The 22,063-nt window shown below is 41.5% G+C and overlaps 2 protein-coding genes across 6 annotated transcripts; both read left to right on the forward strand.

Moving 5' to 3' along the window:
* The first annotated feature begins 2,570 nt into the window (after positions 1-2,570).
* On the forward strand, positions 2,571-5,477 carry LOC121862865 (pseudohemocyanin-2-like). Its single transcript, XM_042361209.1, has 3 exons — positions 2,571-2,676; positions 3,080-4,612; positions 4,854-5,477. Exons 1-3 carry the CDS (start codon positions 2,592-2,594, stop codon positions 5,288-5,290), a joined length of 2,055 nt encoding a protein of 684 aa, XP_042217143.1. The 5' UTR covers positions 2,571-2,591; the 3' UTR covers positions 5,291-5,477.
* Positions 5,478-8,081: 2,604 nt separating this feature from the next.
* On the forward strand, positions 8,082-22,060 carry LOC121862866 (pseudohemocyanin-2-like). 5 transcript variants are annotated; one of them, XM_042361213.1, is made up of 4 exons: positions 8,082-8,187; positions 8,591-10,123; positions 10,365-10,765; positions 21,754-22,060. In XM_042361213.1, exons 1-4 carry the CDS (start codon positions 8,103-8,105, stop codon positions 21,787-21,789), a joined length of 2,055 nt encoding a protein of 684 aa, XP_042217147.1. In that variant the 5' UTR covers positions 8,082-8,102; the 3' UTR covers positions 21,790-22,060. The 5 variants fall into 5 exon arrangements, with proteins under 5 accessions (XP_042217147.1, XP_042217146.1, XP_042217145.1 ...); XM_042361212.1 differs by lacking the exon at positions 21,754-22,060 and adding an exon at positions 16,211-16,517; XM_042361211.1 differs by lacking the exons at positions 8,082-8,187; positions 8,591-10,123; positions 10,365-10,765; positions 21,754-22,060 and adding exons at positions 13,593-13,698; positions 14,102-15,634; positions 15,810-16,517.
* Positions 22,061-22,063: the final 3 nt, after the last annotated feature.

The raw sequence follows: 22,063 nt of genomic DNA on the forward strand, positions 1-22,063 counted from the left end.
TCTTTGTTGTTTAAATACGTCCATTCATTATAATTTAGGTGTGACAAAACCAGTACACTGAATTACCCGCGTCTCTGACAGCACAAGTAAGAAGATTTTCTCACATTTTGTGTTAGCCAGAACTGATACAAGGGACTGTAGAGTCAGTATGTCTTATATTAAATATTACATGATAAAAGGTGAATCTGATTACTGAAAATTCTTAAATGATATAGAATGGAAACTTAATTATGTTGAAATACTTATTTTCCACTGAATATTTCTTTTGTTTGTGAGCGAATGTAAAGGTTAATCGTGTTGATCTTCCCCCACACTGCTGCCCTTAAGGTGGAGCTTCATAATTGAAAATATTTTAATCAACTATGGATTTAAATTTATTGCCATTAGTGAAGACATACTGTGGACCGTGAACATGAAGGTGGTAACATGAATTAACCTGACAATTCACCTATAATGGCCACTGACATTAGACGAAGTGTTGTGACTACATGCAAATCTTGGATGTTCACTTTGTTTATTGCCTGTGTAAATTGATGGAATAAAAATTAAATATGGATTTTTTGTTGATATTTCCCCATTTTATTTAGTTTTAAATATTCCACTTTCCATATTATTTGTACTACTTCGTTCAGGAAGGTGTTTATATAAGCAGAACCTCAACAAACACCAACTAGTAATCTGGACATTTTACAACAACCTAGCTGACCTGAAGTTAAATGCTTTAGTTTTTATTGGTATGTTAATTCACTTGGTAAAAGATGAGTACAAACACAGATTCCAAAACTGGCCAAGAGGAGTCATCTACTGCAGGTGATCCTCAGCCTGTGACTGCCAGCGTTGCCACTCAACACAGGCTGTAAACCCCTCGATCACCTCTGTCAGCCGTCATGATCACAACTTCCCACATCATGAAGTTTAATTACTGACTTCCCATGGAAAAAAAAAATTCAATTTTATAATATTATTGTAAGAATTACATAAAATTCTTGTGTTCAAACGTTTACTCAGCTCTTAATATATCAATGTCGAGCGCCTCTGACACTTTGTCTTCCTTACACTTTTCTCCAGTCTTATATAACCACACATTGTTGTTCTAATCCCAAAACTCTTCACATCCCAGTCACATTTACTTACACAAACCTACACACACAGCCACACTATTCTACACTTTCTCCCTCACACATAGGCACGTATGCATAAGAGCACGCACACATACAGACATGCATGCATACACGTCTTCAGGTTACTGTAAATGAAGGACGTCTCTATGGTACTCCTGTAAGTGAGCGGGTCTAGGTTTTATTGTAGGCCCCTCCCCCATCACTCCTCTCCACCTTGATGTACAGGTATCAGCAAACCACCACGAAGAAACCAGTACAAGGATTATTGATCATTCTGTGACTGATAACAAAAGTGATAATTTGAATAAAAAAAAGTGGAAATACGTAATGTGGAACAGAGCTCAGTGATAGACACCGGTCTCCTCATACCTAATTATGAGGTCTGGACTGATTGTAGGAATGAACTCTTGCTAACCCACTGAGATAGACAGCGACCGACCACGTGAAACTCACTGCCTTGTGAAAATGAGATCGACAGCGTCACGTAGAACAGAGGTCAATAACACTACATGACATGAGTCGGTGTACAACAGTTTCAGACGAGGATGATTACCTTCACACCACAGTACATATAAGGTTCAGCAACATCTTGTGAAACGCCCAACGCCCTTCCAATACCACGTTACCCTCAGCCACACCCTTGTCCACTATCACACAAAACAATAGATCCCTCAACGAATGTTGTAGTGCTCCTGAAATCCCTGGCATCTCAAAACGGTTCCTCGTCCATATGCTACTGTTTGACATCACAGCTACATCAAGGATAATACCAGCCCCTTTCCAAGCACTGAGTAAACTATCGGACCTTCGTTAGCTAGTTCGTTAACCGCATATTTACTCATTTTCTTTTTTGATCAGAAAAGGTTTTGTTAAATAGCCTACTCTCCAATGCGACCCTATGTAATTTACACAATTTCTGCTTTTTTGAATTTTTAGTGTTTAGATTAAATCTTCTCTCTATATTCCGTTAATAGTCATTATTACTATTATAAAGGCATACATGCACAATCATACTCGCTTAAATATACTTAAATTCGTGCACAGCCCTATCACACACAAATATGCAAATACATAAGAAAAATGCATTCCAATATATAACTAAACATAGCACAATTACATACACACCAATTTGCAAAAGCACACAAGCATATAATAGCATAACAAACACAGCCAGACACATTATAAACACACACACACAGGCATCACCCTTATACATAAATATATTCATTTACACTGCAGACACAGACACACATCCACATTCAATCCTACATATATTCATAAGAACCACATACTGATACCAAAAAGAGGGAGAGACAAAAATCGTAGTCAGCAACTGTTATCATACGGGCCTTGATCGGACAAGCCGTGGCAGGGAATCGTTGGGTGGAGAGGGAGGGGGAGGAGGGAGGGTGGTGGAGGCTCAGCAGGTATATAAGGCGGCGCTAGCAGTGTTGGGACATCATCAGCATCATGAAGATCGTGCTGTTGTGTTCACTGGTGGCTGCCGCCGCTGCCTGGCCTTACTTCGGCGACTTCCAGAGAGATGAACCTGATGGTGAGTATATCCACTGACTGTGTAACTGTAAAGTATAGTCACCGACATTCCAAAATGTTCAGTACAATTAATGACATTTCAAAACTTGAGTTAAGTACAATTACAGAAACTCCCAGACGGTATAAGAAATTGCGTCCAGCAGAGTTTCTGCTCAATAATGTTGATACTGGCTGTTTGACTAAAACTTACTCGCAATTAAATTAAATTAAATGAAGAAAATGAAGTATGAATTATTGTAGAAAATATATTAATTTAAATTATATACAGTATATCATTTTAAGTTTTACATCAAACAAAGATATTTTATTAATTTACAATTCATTAAAGAGTTACTAAATTGTACCAGAGTTATTCCCTTGCTTTAATATTTAATCTAATGTTGACATTCTCACATGTGTCTCAGGTGTACCAACAGCACAGAAGCAGCACGACATCAACTTCCTCCTCCACAAGCTGTACGAGCCTCTGCATGAGGCCAACCTGAAGGCCCTGGAAGATTCCTTTGACCCACTGGCCCACACTGCCAACATGCCTGATGGTGGTGTAGCCGTCAACAAACTCATGCAGGAGGTCAAGACTCAACATCTGGAGGAGAGGCATCACTGGTTCTCAGTGTTCAACGCCACCCAGCGCGAGGAAGCACTGCTGCTTGTAAAGGTTCTATTACAGTGCCAAGACTGGCCAACAGCTATTGGCAATGCTGTTTACTTCCGTAAAATGATGAACGAGGAGACGTATGTTTACGCTCTGTACACAGCTATCAAACACTCCCCACTCACTAAGCACGTTGTGTTGCCTCCTCTCTATGAGATCATGCCACACTTTTTCACAAGCAGCGAAGTAATCCAACAAGCTTACAGGGCAAAGTTGATTGAGAAACCAGGTAGATTTAACATGAACTTTACCGGCACTCAGAATAACCCTGAACATAAAATAGCTTACTTTGGTGAGGATATCGGCCTCAGTACCCACTACATCAATTGGCATATTGAATATCCCTTCTGGTGGAATGAGACTTTTGGTTATCAGATTGAACGCAGAGGCGAGAACTACTTCTGGGTTCATCACCAGCTGGTCAACCGCTTTGAAGCCGAGCGCATTTCCAACCACCTTCAGAAAATAGAAAAGCTTCATTGGGAAAGGAATCTCCACGAAGGCTTCGACCCCCACACTTCATACAAAAATGGCAACCCATTCCCATTCCGTCATGATGACATCCATATCGAGGACGTGGACAACGTTGCTGAGGTGCGCGACATGATCGTGATGGAGAACCGCATCCGTGATGCCATCGCTCACGGCTACGTCATCGACAAGGAGGGTAACAAGGTGGACATCAATAACGAACACGGTATTGACATCCTGGGTGATATCATTGAGTCGTGTGTGTACAACCCCTATAATGAATACTACGGCTCCCTACACAACATGGGTCACATGATGCTTGGCCACCAGGGTGACCCCCATGCCAAGTACTACGATACTCCCAGTGTCCTGGAGCACTATGAGACCGCCCTCCGTGACCCCGCCTTCTACAAGCTGCACAAGTACATCGACGACCTCTTCAGGAAACATAAAGACCACCTTAAACCTTATACCCAGGAAGATCTTTTGTTCCCTGGTGTAGCTGTTAACATGATTGACATTGATGGTCCCTTGGAGACTTACTTTGAAGATTATGAATACAGCCTCATGAATGCTATGGATGACAAGGAGGAGATGATATGGGAGGATAACATGGAAATTAGCGCCATTATCCCACGACTAAATCACAGGGATTTCTCCTTCAAGTTGGGGATAGTAAACAATAATGATGAGAAGAAGTTGTCCACAATCCGTATCTTCGCCTGGCCACATCGCGACGTTAATGGTGTCCTCATGCCATTCAACGAGGGTCGTTGGCACGCCATTGAGCTAGACAAGTTCCAGAAGGAACGTAAGTATAGAGTGTAAATTTCAGTTAGTTTCTTGATTTACTATACCGCAAAATTTTTCTCGTTTCTACATTATCTCTGTATGATTAGAGAAATTCAGTTCATGTGATTATGTTTAAATAATATTATTTTTAACTCAAAAATGACTTGTCACTAATATTGTCACAAGACTATTCGTAAATTAAGCACATAAGTTCTATCATGCTGTCACTTCAGCTGCCTATATTATTTGTTTTCCCTCAGTGATACCTGGCGAGAACACTATTACCCGCAAGTCCTCCGAGTCCTCAGTGACGGTGCCTGACGTGCCCAGCCTGAAGAGCTTGCATGAACAGACTGAAGCAGCGATTGCCGGAAGCAGTGAATTGAACCTTGATGAATTCGTGAGCGCTACTGGGCTGCCCAACAGGCTGCTCATACCCAAGGGCAACGAGGCTGGTGTAGAGTTCAAGTTGGTGGTGGCTGTGACCGACGGTGTGGCTGACTCTGTCAATGATGAAATCAACTTGACGACCAAGTTCCACCACTACGGTCACCACGGAGTGTACCTGGACAAGAAGCCCCACGGCTACCCACTGGACCGTCGCGTCCCTGACGAGCGCCTCTTCCACGAGATCCCCAACTTCGGGGAGACCATCGTCAAGGTCTCCAACCACGACGAACACGTCTACCACCACTAATAATACTTCATAACCTTATGAACACGGAAAAAAAAATCTTATTTAGATGACCTCTGAGACATTTGCCAATTGGAGTAACTAATCAACTTTAATTCATTTGAAATGTATTTTTCTTTATCGATTATATATTTTATTCTTCTGTATTTCAAAATGCTTCAGTCTGTGAATAAAATGTTCTTTTATTAATTCTTTGTTGTTTAAATACGTCCATTCATTATAATTTAGGTGTGACAAAACCAGTACACTGAATTACCCGCGTCTCTGACAGCACAAGTAAGAAGATTTTCTCACATTTTGTGTTAGCCAGAACTGATACAAGGGACTGTAGAGTCAGTATGTCTTATATTAAATATTACATGATAAAAGGTGAATCTGATTACTGAAAATTCTTAAATGATATAGAATGGAAACTTAATTATGTTGAAATACTTATTTTCCACTGAATATTTCTTTTGTTTGTGAGCGAATGTAAAGGTTAATCGTGTTGATCTTCCCCCACACTGCTGCCCTTAAGGTGGAGCTTCATAATTGAAAATATTTTAATCAACTATGGATTTAAATTTATTGCCATTAGTGAAGACATACTGTGGACCGTGAACATGAAGGTGGTAACATGAATTAACCTGACAATTCACCTATAATGGCCACTGACATTAGACGAAGTGTTGTGACTACATGCAAATCTTGGATGTTCACTTTGTTTATTGCCTGTGTAAATTGATGGAATAAAAATTAAATATGGATTTTTTGTTGATATTTCCCCATTTTATTTAGTTTTAAATATTCCACTTTCCATATTATTTGTACTACTTCGTTCAGGAAGGTGTTTATATAAGCAGAACCTCAACAAACACCAACTAGTAATCTGGACATTTATCCTGTTACTCCAAAACAGGTTTCATTTCATTTTACAACAACCTAGCTGACCTGAAGTTATATGCTTTAGTTTTTATTGGTATGTTAATTCACTTGGTAAAAGATGAGTACAAACACAGATTCCAAAACTGGCCAAGAGGAGTCATCTACTGCAGGTGATCCTCAGCCTGTGACTGCCAGCGTTGCCACTCAACACAGGCTGTAAACCCCTCGATCACCTCTGTCAGCCGTCATGATCACAACTTCCCACATCATGAAGTTTAATTACTGACTTCCCATGGAAAAAAAATATTCAATTTTATAATATTATTGTAAGAATTACATAAAATTCTTGTGTTCAAACGTTTACTCAGCTCTTAATATATCAATGTCGAGCGCCTCTGACACTTTGTCTTCCTTACACTTTTCTCCAGTCTTATATAACCACACATTGTTGTTCTAATCCCAAAACTCTTCACATCCCAGTCACATTTACTTACACAAACCTACACACACAGCCACACTATTCTACACTTTCTCCCTCACACATAGGCACGTATGCATAAGAGCACGCACACATACAGACATGCATGCATACACGTCTTCAGGTTACTGTAAATGAAGGACGTCTCTATGGTACTCCTGTAAGTGAGCGGGTCTAGGTTTTATTGTAGGCCCCTCCCCCATCACTCCTCTCCACCTTGATGTACAGGTATCAGCAAACCACCACGAAGAAACCAGTACAAGGATTATTGATCATTCTGTGACTGATAACAAAAGTGATAATTTGAATAAAAAAAAGTGGAAATACGTAATGTGGAACAGAGCTCAGTGATAGACACCGGTCTCCTCATACCTAATTATGAGGTCTGGACTGATTGTAGGAATGAACTCTTGCTAACCCACTGAGATAGACAGCGACCGACCACGTGAAACTCACTGCCTTGTGAAAATGAGATCGACAGCGTCACGTAGAACAGAGGTCAATAACACTACATGACATGAGTCGGTGTACAACAGTTTCAGACGAGGATGATTACCTTCACACCACAGTACATATAAGGTTCAGCAACATCTTGTGAAACGCCCAACGCCCTTCCAATACCACGTTACCCTCAGCCACACCCTTGTCCACTATCACACAAAACAATAGATCCCTCAACGAATGTTGTAGTGCTCCTGAAATCCCTGGCATCTCAAAACGGTTCCTCGTCCATATGCTACTGTTTGACATCACAGCTACATCAAGGATAATACCAGCCCCTTTCCAAGCACTGAGTAAACTATCGGACCTTCGTTAGCTAGTTCGTTAACCGCATATTTACTCATTTTCTTTTTTGATCAGAAAAGGTTTTGTTAAATAGCCTACTCTCCAATGCGACCCTATGTAATTTACACAATTTCTGCTTTTTTGAATTTTTAGTGTTTAGATTAAATCTTCTCTCTATATTCCGTTAATAGTCATTATTACTATTATAAAGGCATACATGCACAATCATACTCGCTTAAATATACTTAAATTCGTGCACAGCCCTATCACACACAAATATGCAAATACATAAGAAAAATGCATTCCAATATATAACTAAACATAGCACAATTACATACACACCAATTTGCAAAAGCACACAAGCATATAATAGCATAACAAACACAGCCAGACACATTATAAACACACACACACAGGCATCACCCTTATACATAAATATATTCATTTACACTGCAGACACAGACACACATCCACATTCAATCCTACATATATTCATAAGAACCACATACTGATACCAAAAAGAGGGAGAGACAAAAATCGTAGTCAGCAACTGTTATCATACGGGCCTTGATCGGACAAGCCGTGGCAGGGAATCGTTGGGTGGAGAGGGAGGGGGAGGAGGGAGGGTGGTGGAGGCTCAGCAGGTATATAAGGCGGCGCTAGCAGTGTTGGGACATCATCAGCATCATGAAGATCGTGCTGTTGTGTTCACTGGTGGCTGCCGCCGCTGCCTGGCCTTACTTCGGCGACTTCCAGAGAGATGAACCTGATGGTGAGTATATCCACTGACTGTGTAACTGTAAAGTATAGTCACCGACATTCCAAAATGTTCAGTACAATTAATGACATTTCAAAACTTGAGTTAAGTACAATTACAGAAACTCCCAGACGGTATAAGAAATTGCGTCCAGCAGAGTTTCTGCTCAATAATGTTGATACTGGCTGTTTGACTAAAACTTACTCGCAATTAAATTAAATTAAATGAAGAAAATGAAGTATGAATTATTGTAGAAAATATATTAATTTAAATTATATACAGTATATCATTTTAAGTTTTACATCAAACAAAGATATTTTATTAATTTACAATTCATTAAAGAGTTACTAAATTGTACCAGAGTTATTCCCTTGCTTTAATATTTAATCTAATGTTGACATTCTCACATGTGTCTCAGGTGTACCAACAGCACAGAAGCAGCACGACATCAACTTCCTCCTCCACAAGCTGTACGAGCCTCTGCATGAGGCCAACCTGAAGGCCCTGGAAGATTCCTTTGACCCACTGGCCCACACTGCCAACATGCCTGATGGTGGTGTAGCCGTCAACAAACTCATGCAGGAGGTCAAGACTCAACATCTGGAGGAGAGGCATCACTGGTTCTCAGTGTTCAACGCCACCCAGCGCGAGGAAGCACTGCTGCTTGTAAAGGTTCTATTACAGTGCCAAGACTGGCCAACAGCTATTGGCAATGCTGTTTACTTCCGTAAAATGATGAACGAGGAGACGTATGTTTACGCTCTGTACACAGCTATCAAACACTCCCCACTCACTAAGCACGTTGTGTTGCCTCCTCTCTATGAGATCATGCCACACTTTTTCACAAGCAGCGAAGTAATCCAACAAGCTTACAGGGCAAAGTTGATTGAGAAACCAGGTAGATTTAACATGAACTTTACCGGCACTCAGAATAACCCTGAACATAAAATAGCTTACTTTGGTGAGGATATCGGCCTCAGTACCCACTACATCAATTGGCATATTGAATATCCCTTCTGGTGGAATGAAACTTTTGGTTATCAGATTGAACGCAGAGGCGAGAACTACTTCTGGGTTCATCACCAGCTGGTCAACCGCTTTGAAGCCGAGCGCATTTCCAACCACCTTCAGAAAATAGAAAAGCTTCATTGGGAAAGGAATCTCCATGAAGGCTTCGACCCCCACACTTCATACAAAAATGGCAACCCATTCCCATTCCGTCATGATGACATCCATATCGAGGACGTGGACAAGGTTGCTGAGGTGCGCGACATGATCGTGATGGAGAACCGCATCCGTGATGCCATCGCTCATGGCTACGTCATCGACAAGGAGGGTAACAAGGTGGACATCAATAACGAACATGGTATTGACATCCTGGGTGATATCATTGAGTCGTGTGTGTACAACCCCTATAATGAATACTACGGCTCCCTACACAACATGGGTCACATGATGCTTGGCCACCAGGGTGACCCCCATGCCAAGTACTACGATACTCCCAGTGTCCTGGAGCACTATGAGACCGCCCTCCGTGACCCCGCCTTCTACAAGCTGCACAAGTACATCGACGACCTCTTCAGGAAACATAAAGACCACCTTAAACCTTATACCCAGGAAGATCTTTTGTTCCCTGGTGTAGCTGTTAACATGATTGACATTGATGGTCCCTTGGAGACTTACTTTGAAGATTATGAATACAGCCTCATGAATGCTATGGATGACAAGGAGGAGATGATATGGGAGGATAACATGGAAATTAGCGCCATTATCCCACGACTAAATCACAGGGATTTCTCCTTCAAGTTGGGGATAGTAAACAATAATGATGAGAAGAAGTTGTCCACAATCCGTATCTTCGCCTGGCCACATCGCGACGTTAATGGTGTCCTCATGCCATTCAACGAGGGTCGTTGGCACGCCATTGAGCTAGACAAGTTCCAGAAGGAACGTAAGTATAGAGTGTAAATTTCAGTTAGTTTCTTGATTTACTATACCGCAAAATTTTTCTCGTTTCTACATTATCTCTGTATGATTAGAGAAATTCAGTTCATGTGATTATGTTTAAATAATATTATTTTTAACTCAAAAATGACTTGTCACTAATATTGTCACAAGACTATTCGTAAATTAAGCACATAAGTTCTATCATGCTGTCACTTCAGCTGCCTATATTATTTGTTTTCCCTCAGTGATACCTGGCGAGAACACTATTACCCGCAAGTCCTCCGAGTCCTCAGTGACGGTGCCTGACGTGCCCAGCCTGAAGAGCTTGCATGAACAGACTGAAGCAGCGATTGCCGGAAGCAGTGAATTGAACCTTGATGAATTCGTGAGCGCTACTGGGCTGCCCAACAGGCTGCTCATACCCAAGGGCAACGAGGCTGGTGTAGAGTTCAAGTTGGTGGTGGCTGTGACCGACGGTGTGGCTGACTCTGTCAATGATGAAATCAACTTGACGACCAAGTTCCACCACTACGGTCACCACGGAGTGTACCTGGACAAGAAGCCCCACGGCTACCCACTGGACCGTCGCGTCCCTGACGAGCGCCTCTTCCACGAGATCCCCAACTTCGGGGAGACCATCGTCAAGGTCTCCAACCACGACGAACACGTCTACCACCACTAATAATACTTCATAACCTTATGAACACGGAAAAAAAAATCTTATTTAGATGACCTCTGAGACATTTGCCAATTGGAGTAACTAATCAACTTTAATTCATTTGAAATGTATTTTTCTTTATCGATTATATATTTTATTCTTCTGTATTTCAAAATGCTTCAGTCTGTGAATAAAATGTTCTTTTATTAATTCTTTGTTGTTTAAATACGTCCATTCATTATAATTTAGGTGTGACAAAACCAGTACACTGAATTACCCGCGTCTCTGACAGCACAAGTAAGAAGATTTTCTCACATTTTGTGTTAGCCAGAACTGATACAAGGGACTGTAGAGTCAGTATGTCTTATATTAAATATTACATGATAAAAGGTGAATCTGATTACTGAAAATTCTTAAATGATATAGAATGGAAACTTAATTATGTTGAAATACTTATTTTCCACTGAATATTTCTTTTGTTTGTGAGCGAATGTAAAGGTTAATCGTGTTGATCTTCCCCCACACTGCTGCCCTTAAGGTGGAGCTTCATAATTGAAAATATTTTAATCAACTATGGATTTAAATTTATTGCCATTAGTGAAGACATACTGTGGACCGTGAACATGAAGGTGGTAACATGAATTAACCTGACAATTCACCTATAATGGCCACTGACATTAGACGAAGTGTTGTGACTACATGCAAATCTTGGATGTTCACTTTGTTTATTGCCTGTGTAAATTGATGGAATAAAAATTAAATATGGATTTTTTGTTGATATTTCCCCATTTTATTTAGTTTTAAATATTCCACTTTCCATATTATTTGTACTACTTCGTTCAGGAAGGTGTTTATATAAGCAGAACCTCAACAAACACCAACTAGTAATCTGGACATTTATCCTGTTACTCCAAAACAGGTTTCATTTCATTTTACAACAACCTAGCTGACCTGAAGTTATATGCTTTAGTTTTTTTGGTATGTTAATTCACTTGGTAAAAGATGAGTACAAACACAGATTCCAAAACTGGCCAAGAGGAGTCATCTACTGCAGGTGATCCTCAGCCTGTGACTGCCAGCGTTGCCACTCAACACAGGCTGTAAACCCCTCGATCACCTCTGTCAGCCGTCATGATCACAACTTCCCACATCATGAAGTTTAATTACTGACTTCCCATGGAAAAAAAATATTCAATTTTATAATATTATTGTAAGAATTACATAAAATTCTTGTGTTCAAACGTTTACTCAGCTCTTAATATATCAATGTCGAGCGCCTCTGACACTTTGTCTTCCTTACACTTTTCTCCAGTCTTATATAACCACACATTGTTGTTCTAATCCCAAAACTCTTCACATCCCAGTCACATTTACTTACACAAACCTACACACACAGCCACACTATTCTACACTTTCTCCCTCACACATAGGCACGTATGCATAAGAGCACGCACACATACAGACATGCATGCATACACGTCTTCAGGTTACTGTAAATGAAGGACGTCTCTATGGTACTCCTGTAAGTGAGCGGGTCTAGGTTTTATTGTAGGCCCCTCCCCCATCACTCCTCTCCACCTTGATGTACAGGTATCAGCAAACCACCACGAAGAAACCAGTACAAGGATTATTGATCATTCTGTGACTGATAACAAAAGTGATAATTTGAATAAAAAAAAGTGGAAATACGTAATGTGGAACAGAGCTCAGTGATAGACACCGGTCTCCTCATACCTAATTATGAGGTCTGGACTGATTGTAGGAATGAACTCTTGCTAACCCACTGAGATAGACAGCGACCGACCACGTGAAACTCACTGCCTTGTGAAAATGAGATCGACAGCGTCACGTAGAACAGAGGTCAATAACACTACATGACATGAGTCGGTGTACAACAGTTTCAGACGAGGATGATTACCTTCACACCACAGTACATATAAGGTTCAGCAACATCTTGTGAAACGCCCAACGCCCTTCCAATACCACGTTACCCTCAGCCACACCCTTGTCCACTATCACACAAAACAATAGATCCCTCAACGAATGTTGTAGTGCTCCTGAAATCCCTGGCATCTCAAAACGGTTCCTCGTCCATATGCTACTGTTTGACATCACAGCTACATCAAGGATAATACCAGCCCCTTTCCAAGCACTGAGTAAACTATCGGACCTTTGTTAGCTAGTACGTTAACCGCATATTTACTCATTTTCTTTTTTGATCAGAAAAGGTTTTGTTAAATAGCCTACTCTCCAATGCGACCCTATGTAATTTACACAATTTCTGCTTTTTTTGAATTTTTAGTGTTTAGATTAAATCTTCTCTCTATATTCCGTTAATAGTCATTATTACTATTATAAAGGCATACATGCACAATCATACTCGCTTAAATATACTTAAATTCGTGCACAGCCCTATCACACACAAATATGCAAATACATAAGAAAAATGCATTCCAATATATAACTAAACATAGCACAATTACATACACACCAATTTGCAAAAGCACACAAGCATATAATAGCATAACAAACACAGCCAGACACATTATAAACACACACACACAGGCATCACCCTTATACATAAATATATTCATTTACACTGCAGACACAGACACACATCCACATTCAATCCTACATATATTCATAAGAACCACATACTGATACCAAAAAGAGGGAGAGACAAAAATCGTAGTCAGCAACTGTTATCATACGGGCCTTGATCGGACAAGCCGTGGCAGGGAATCGTTGGGTGGAGAGGGAGGGGGAGGAGGGAGGGTGGTGGAGGCTCAGCAGGTATATAAGGCGGCGCTAGCAGTGTTGGGACATCATCAGCATCATGAAGATCGTGCTGTTGTGTTCACTGGTGGCTGCCGCCGCTGCCTGGCCTTACTTCGGCGACTTCCAGAGAGATGAACCTGATGGTGAGTATATCCACTGACTGTGTAACTGTAAAGTATAGTCACCGACATTCCAAAATGTTCAGTACAATTAATGACATTTCAAAACTTGAGTTAAGTACAATTACAGAAACTCCCAGACGGTATAAGAAATTGCGTCCAGCAGAGTTTCTGCTCAATAATGTTGATACTGGCTGTTTGACTAAAACTTACTCGCAATTAAATTAAATTAAATGAAGAAAATGAAGTATGAATTATTGTAGAAAATATATTAATTTAAATTATATACAGTATATCATTTTAAGTGTTACATCAAACAAAGATATTTTATTAATTTACAATTCATTAAAGAGTTACTAAATTGTACCAGAGTTATTCCCTTGCTTTAATATTTAATCTAATGTTGACATTCTCACATGTGTCTCAGGTGTACCAACAGCACAGAAGCAGCACGACATCAACTTTCTCCTCCACAAGCTGTACGAGCCTCTGCATGAGGCCAACCTGAAGGCCCTGGAAGATTCCTTTGACCCACTGGCCCACACTGCCAACATGCCTGATGGTGGTGTAGCCGTCAACAAACTCATGCAGGAGGTCAAGACCCAACATCTGGAGGAGAGGCACCACTGGTTCTCAGTGTTCAACGCCACCCAGCGCGAGGAAGCACTGCTGCTTGTAAAGGTTCTATTACAGTGCCAAGACTGGCCAACAGCTATTGGCAATGCTGTTTACTTCCGTAAAATGATGAACGAGGAGACGTATGTTTACGCTCTGTACACAGCTATCAAACACTCCCCACTCACTAAGCACGTTGTGTTGCCTCCTCTCTACGAGATCATGCCACACTTTTTCACAAGCAGCGAAGTAATCCAACAAGCTTACAGGGCAAAGTTGATTGAGAAACCAGGTAGATTTAACATGAACTTTACCGGCACTCAGAATAACCCTGAACATAAAATAGCTTACTTTGGTGAGGATATCGGCCTCAGTACCCACTACATCAATTGGCATATTGAATATCCCTTCTGGTGGAATGAGACTTTTGGTTATCAGATTGAACGCAGAGGCGAGAACTACTTCTGGGTTCATCACCAGCTGGTCAACCGCTTTGAAGCCGAGCGCATTTCCAACCACCTTCAGAAAATAGAAAAGCTTCATTGGGAAAGGAATCTCCACGAAGGCTTCGACCCCCACACTTCATACAAAAATGGCAACCCATTCCCATTCCGTCATGATGACATCCATATCGAGGACGTGGACAAGGTTGCTGAGGTGCGCGACATGATCGTGATGGAGAACCGCATCCGTGATGCCATCGCTCACGGCTACGTCATCGATAAGGAGGGTAACAAGGTGGACATCAATAACGAACACGGTATTGACATCCTGGGTGATATCATTGAGTCGTGTGTGTACAACCCCTATAATGAATACTACGGCTCCCTACACAACATGGGTCACATGATGCTTGGCCACCAGGGTGACCCCCATGCCAAGTACTACGATACTCCCAGTGTCCTGGAGCACTATGAGACCGCCCTCCGTGACCCCGCCTTCTACAAGCTGCACAAGTACATCGACGACCTCTTCAGGAAACATAAAGACCATCTTAAACCTTATAGCCGGGAAGAGCTTTTGTTCCCTGGTGTAGCTGTTAACAAGATTGACATTGAAGGTCACCTGGAGACTTATGTTGAAGATTATGAATACAGCCTCATGAATGCTATGGATGACAAGGAGGAGATGAAATGGGAGGATAACATGGAAATTAGCGCCATTATCCCACGTCTGAGGCATAGGGATTTCTCCTTCAAAGTGAACATAATGAACAATAATGATGAGAAAAAGTTGTCCACAATCCGTATCTTCGCCTGGCCACATCGCGACGTTAATGGTGTCCTCATGCCATTCAACGAGGGTCGTTGGCACGCCATTGAACTAGACAAGTTCCAGAAAGAACGTAAGTATCTGACTAGGCATAGTAAAATCAGTATATGTGATTGTTTAAATAATAATATTTCTAACTCAAATAATGATTAGTGTCACTAATATTGTCACAAGTTTATTCGTAAATTAAGCACATAAGTTCTATCACGCTGTCACTTCAGCTGCCTATATTATTTGTTTTCCCTCAGTGATACCTGGCGAGAACACTGTTACCCGCAAGTCCTCCGAGTCCTCAGTGACGGTGCCTGACGTGCCTAGCCTGAAGAGCTTGCATGAACAGACTGAAGCAGCGATTGCCGGAAGCAGTGAATTGAATCTTGATGAATTCGTGAGCGCTACTGGGCTGCCCAACAGGCTGCTCATACCCAAGGGCAACGCGGCTGGTGTAGAGTTCAAGTTGGTGGTGGCTGTGACCGAAGGTGTGGCTGACTCTGTCAATGATGAAATCAACTTGACGACCAAGTTCCACCACTACGGTCACCACGGAGTGTACCTGGACAAGAAGCCCCACGGCTACCCACTGGACCGTCGCGTCCCTGACGAGCGCCTCTTCCACGAGATCCCCAACTTCGGGGAGACCATCGTCAAGGTCTTCAACCACGACGAACACGTCTACCACCACTAATAACACGCATCAATTTCAAGAAAGCACAGATTAGAAAGCATAATTTTTCTTTAATATGGTATAGTTGATATCTTGACTTATAGTAAATTTAATGTAAGCTTCAGCCTGGAGAACTCCCTAGCAATATGTCACAACAAATTCAAAGAACTACAGGATACTTAATTACTTGTAATGGGATAAAGGTTGACGACTGATGCTGATGATGACCTTCGGTACAAATGTATAACTTGTTCTACACGTCACCACGAGAACAATAAACAATTATTTCTAATTTGTTGTGTCAGTATCATAGAAGAATTTATTATATATGATGGTAATACACTTTTACCTGGCTAATCCTTTCTGAATTATCAAGAAACTTACTTCCGAACTCTAACATACATCCACAAACTCGAGCACAAACATACCTGTCCTAATATACCTGTATATAGTATACACTAACACAACCACTAATTCACACACAAGAACACAACGTATGGATAAAACACACACAAACACTTTTACACGGCAACAAACACAGACACACACGATCATATCGTCTATATCTATATATAAGTACACACTTATTGATAAACAGATATGTTTGTACCTACATACAAACACTGATGGGGAGAGAGAGAGAGAGAGAGGAGAGATAACGTAATTTCATAATAGTATTGTCTACCCGTTTTACCACTGTTGATATTTTAGGTACTTCTTAAGTTAATGACATACTACTAGGCTCCTTCACTCTCTTCTCTCTTAAGAGTAGATGATAATAAACATACCTTTACCAGAGGAACCCTTACACAGTGATGACTATAAGCTAAGAGTATGTTTACCAGGTGTGTTGAGTCTGTGTTGTAGCGCATTGGAACAAGTTAATGAACATTATCAGTAGCTCCCTGGATGAAATATTCTACGAAGCTTTTTTTAAAGCAAACAAATATTCTGATGATGTTATGGTTGTTTAAGTCTGCGTGAATATATTATCTCAGTGTGGAGAGTCAGTGCACACGCGCAGATATGCAACACTCTTGTATCCTGTTATGAAAGTCAACATTTATGAATATTACCCAATAATATTACGAGATCGTCATGGATCCAGCTAATGTCCGCATGCTAGATTGCATTCTATAAAATACATAAACAACAGGATTATTGTTATTACAGACATACAGACACGCTGTTTTCAGGTGATGTCCCTCACTGCCCTTATGAGGTTGATAGTAATGCTGTGTCTCCGATTTATCATCAAAAGGAACACTTTCTTGTTTTCCTCGAACACCTGAGGGGCAGGAGGCACTGGGATTGAGAGTCACCTGTGTAGGTCAACCTCCCAGAACCTGTTATTGTTTAACGTTTTAGATGCTGCATTTACCAAGGTTATTGACCACCATTCATTGGGTAAAAGTTTCTGCAGCAGTATTTAAAAAAAATATAATTCCAATTAAATCCCAGAGTTTTCCTTCTGACAGTGAGGAAACATCTCCCTTCATATATAACCTCTTGTAATGTTTCACTTCCTCTTAATTATTCTTTTACCCTTTCCTTCCCTCCTTCTCCCTCTATTAACCTTCATATTCAGAGACTTTGTGTAGAAACAAATACAACAACACACGTGGATCTACAGTAATCCACACGCTGTGATTGTTCTACTACTGATGCCTTACGGTAGATAACTAAAGATATCTTGTTTTTATTAACGTATTATATCTCGTCCTGTCTAGTTTTCTTTTAACCTTCAACATCAAAAAGACGTGATAGTTTCAGGCAATAAAACTAATTATGTTGCATTGTACGTGAGAGAGAGAGAGAGAGAGAGAGAGAGAGAGAGAGAGAGAGAGAGAGAGAGAGAGAGAGAGAGAGAGAGAGAGAGAGAGAGAGAGATATATGCCTCAGCGTTACAAACTTAGGTCGTAAATGAAGTACTTGAGGTCAAAAACACTTACGATAACTGTCTCCATCATGTCACCTACAAGACAGTCAAATGGAGATAAGAAAAGGTCACGACAGGTAGTGTGAAAGATAGGTCAAGGCCTCACACCCTCATCTAGGTCATTGTTACTTATATTAACACCTTTTAACCTTATTTTGTATAGTTAACATGATAATAGACTGAGCACACACACACACACACACGTATATATATTCCACTGACTCACATAACTTCATTAACGATATTTCAGGAAGATTAACAGATTGACCCATTTACACATCTGAGATGGGTTTGTAAATGGGAACAATAACATCACAACGGAGAAGAACTTATAAAATGTTGATTATCTTGGTTACAGGTCACTATTAATGACATGATAATGACGCCATTAGATACTGAATCCAAGTCATACTATAGCAACTAAGATTTATCACTGTGTTCTTCATCCGCAGTCAGATACTGGCTGTGAGTTCACTTACTTATACCTCTTGGTTATTAAAGTAAGCTAAGCTAAGCTAAGCTAAGTTAAGCTAAATTATACTAAACTAAACTAAACTAAACTAAACTGAAAAACCTGTAGGCTGCTTAACCTCTTGGCATATTAGTGACACTAGCATTATTGATACACGGAAATTTTCACCAATTGTGTAACACACTTACTCTCGTGATGAATGAACCCGTTAACATATATACACACATACAGATACACTGCATTAGGCATAAACAAAGGAAATCTATGTACGTGTAAACATCATTTGTATACAATTGAGAGAGAGAGAGAGAGAGAGAGAGAGAGAGAGAGAGGAATAAGTAGAAGCCGGTGAGCGACCCAGCAACTATTATCACGGGCTGACAACCCGCGGAAGGTTCTGGAGAGAGCAGCGGGAGGGCAAAAGGAGGGTGTTGGGGGACTTTGGGGTTCAGAGGGAGGGAGTTGTTGGGTGGAGAGGGGCAGGGCACGAGGGAGGGTGGTGGAGGCTCAGCAGGTATATAAGGCGGCGCGAGCAGTGTTGGGACATCATCAGCATCATGAAGATCGTACTGTTGTGTTCACTGGTGGCTGCCGCCGCTGCCTGGCCTTACTTCGGTGGCCAAGACCTTAGCGGCTTCCAGAGTGATGAACCTGATGGTGAGTATATCCCCTGACTGTTTACTGACTGTGTATAGTACTGTCAATACCATTCCCAGACTGTCCAGTGTAGTCACTGACACTCTATACAGTGTCCAGTACAGTCACCGACTCTCCCAGACTTTGTAATAATTGAGATTAGAGAAGAAAATGATACGCCATTGTTATTAATTAAAGCTATGTATATAAGTCTCAAGCTATCAACGAAATAATGTGAAGTATATCAATATAGGTAACTGAACAAGGATCCTTTAATTTTCATTTATGTAAAAAAAAAATTCCGTAAGGAAACCCAATTAGTCATTTCCTTCACTTTTTAATCTTATGTTGACATTCTCACTCGTGCCTCAGGTGTACCAACAGCACAGAAGCAGCACGACATCAACTTCCTCCTCCACAAGCTGTACGAGCCTCTGCATGAGGCCAAACTGAAGGCCATGGAAGATTCCTTTGACCCACTGGCCCACACTGTTAACATGCCTGATGGTGGTGTAGCCGTCAACAAACTCATGCAGGAGGTCAAGACCCAACATCTGGAGGAGAGGCATCACTGGTTCTCAGTGTTTAACGCCACCCAGCGCGAGGAAGCACTGCTGCTTGTAAAGGTTCTATTACAGTGCCAAGACTGGCCAACAGCTATTGGCAATGCTGTTTACTTCCGTAAAATGATGAACGAGGAGACGTATGTTTACGCTCTGTACACAGCTATCAAACACTCCCCACTCACTAAGCACGTTGTGTTGCCTCCTCTCTATGAGATCATGCCACACTTTTTCACAAGCAGCGAAGTAATCCAACAAGCTTACAGGGCCAAGATGATTGGCCAACCAGGTAAATTTAACATGAACTTTACAGGCACGCAGAATAACCCTGAACATAAAATAGCTTACTTTGGTGAGGATATCGGCCTCAGTACCCACTACATCAATTGGCATATTGAATATCCCTTCTGGTGGAATGAGACTTTTGGTTATCAGATTGAACGCAGAGGCGAGAACTACTTCTGGGTTCATCACCAGCTGGTCAACCGCTTTGAAGCCGAGCGCATTTCCAACCACCTTCAGAAAATAGAAAAGCTTCATTGGGAAAGGAATCTCCACGAAGGCTTCGACCCCCACACTTCATACAAAAATGGCAACCCATTCCCATTCCGTCATGATGACATCCATATCGAGGACGTGGACAACGTTGCTGAGGTGCGCGACATGATCGTGATGGAGAACCGCATCCGTGATGCCATCGCTCACGGCTACGTCATCGATAAGGAGGGTAACAAGGTGGACATCAATAACGAACACGGTATTGACATCCTGGGTGATATCATTGAGTCGTGTGTGTACAACCCCTATAATGAATACTACGGCTCCCTACACAACATGGGTCACATGATGCTTGGCCACCAGGGTGACCCCCATGCCAAGTACTACGATACTCCCAGTGTCCTGGAGCACTATGAGACCGCCCTCCGTGACCCCGCCTTCTACAAGCTGCACAAGTACATCGACGACCTCTTCAGGAAACATAAAGACCATCTTAAACCTTATAGCCGGGAAGAGCTTTTGTTCCCTGGTGTAGCTGTTAACAAGATTGACATTGAAGGTCACCTGGAGACTTATGTTGAAGATTATGAATACAGCCTCATGAATGCTATGGATGACAAGGAGGAGATGAAATGGGAGGATAACATGGAAATTAGCGCCATTATCCCACGTCTGAGGCATAGGGATTTCTCCTTCAAAGTGAACATAATGAACAATAATGATGAGAAAAAGTTGTCCACAATCCGTATCTTCGCCTGGCCACATCGCGACGTTAATGGTGTCCTCATGCCATTCAACGAGGGTCGTTGGCACGCCATTGAACTAGACAAGTTCCAGAAAGAACGTAAGTATCTGGCTAGGCATAGTAAAATCAGTATATGTGATTGTTTAAATAATAATATTTCTAACTCAAATAATGATTAGTGTCACTAATATTGTCACAAGTTTATTCGTAAATTAAGCACATAAGTTCTATCACGCTGTCACTTCAGCTGCCTATATTATTTGTTTTCCCTCAGTGATACCTGGCGAGAACACTGTTACCCGCAAGTCCTCCGAGTCCTCAGTGACGGTGCCTGACGTGCCCAGCCTGAAGAGCTTGCATGAACAGACTGAAGCAGCGATTGCCGGAAGCAGTGAATTGAACCTTGATGAATTCGTGAGCGCTACTGGGCTGCCCAACAGGCTGCTCATACCTAAGGGCAACGCGGCTGGTGTAGAGTTCAAGTTGGTGGTGGCTTTGACCGACGGTGTGGCTGACTCTGTCAATGATGAAATCAACTTGACGACCAAGTTCCACCACTACGGTCACCACGGAGTGTACCTGGACAAGAAGCCCCACGGCTACCCACTGGACCGTCGCGTCCCTGACGAGCGCCTCTTCCACGAGATCCCCAACTTCGGGGAGACCATTGTCAAGGTCTTCAACTACGACGAACACGTCTACCACCACTAATAACACGCATCAATTTCAAGAAAGCACAGATTAGAAAGCATAATTTTTCTTTAATATGGTATAGTTGATATCTGGACTTATAGTAAATTTAATGTAAGCTTCAGCCTGGAGAACTCCCTAGCAATATGTCACAACAAATTCAAAGAACTACAGGATACTTAATTACTTGTAATGGGATAAAGGTTGACGACTGATGCTGATGATGACCTTCGGTACAAATGTATAACTTGTTCTACACGTCACCACGAGAACAATAAACAATTATTTCTAATTT

This window comes from Homarus americanus, unplaced genomic scaffold (genome assembly GCF_018991925.1).
Source record: "Homarus americanus isolate GMGI-L3 unplaced genomic scaffold, GMGI_Hamer_2.0 scaffold24922, whole genome shotgun sequence".
NCBI lineage: Eukaryota > Metazoa > Arthropoda > Malacostraca > Decapoda > Nephropidae > Homarus > Homarus americanus.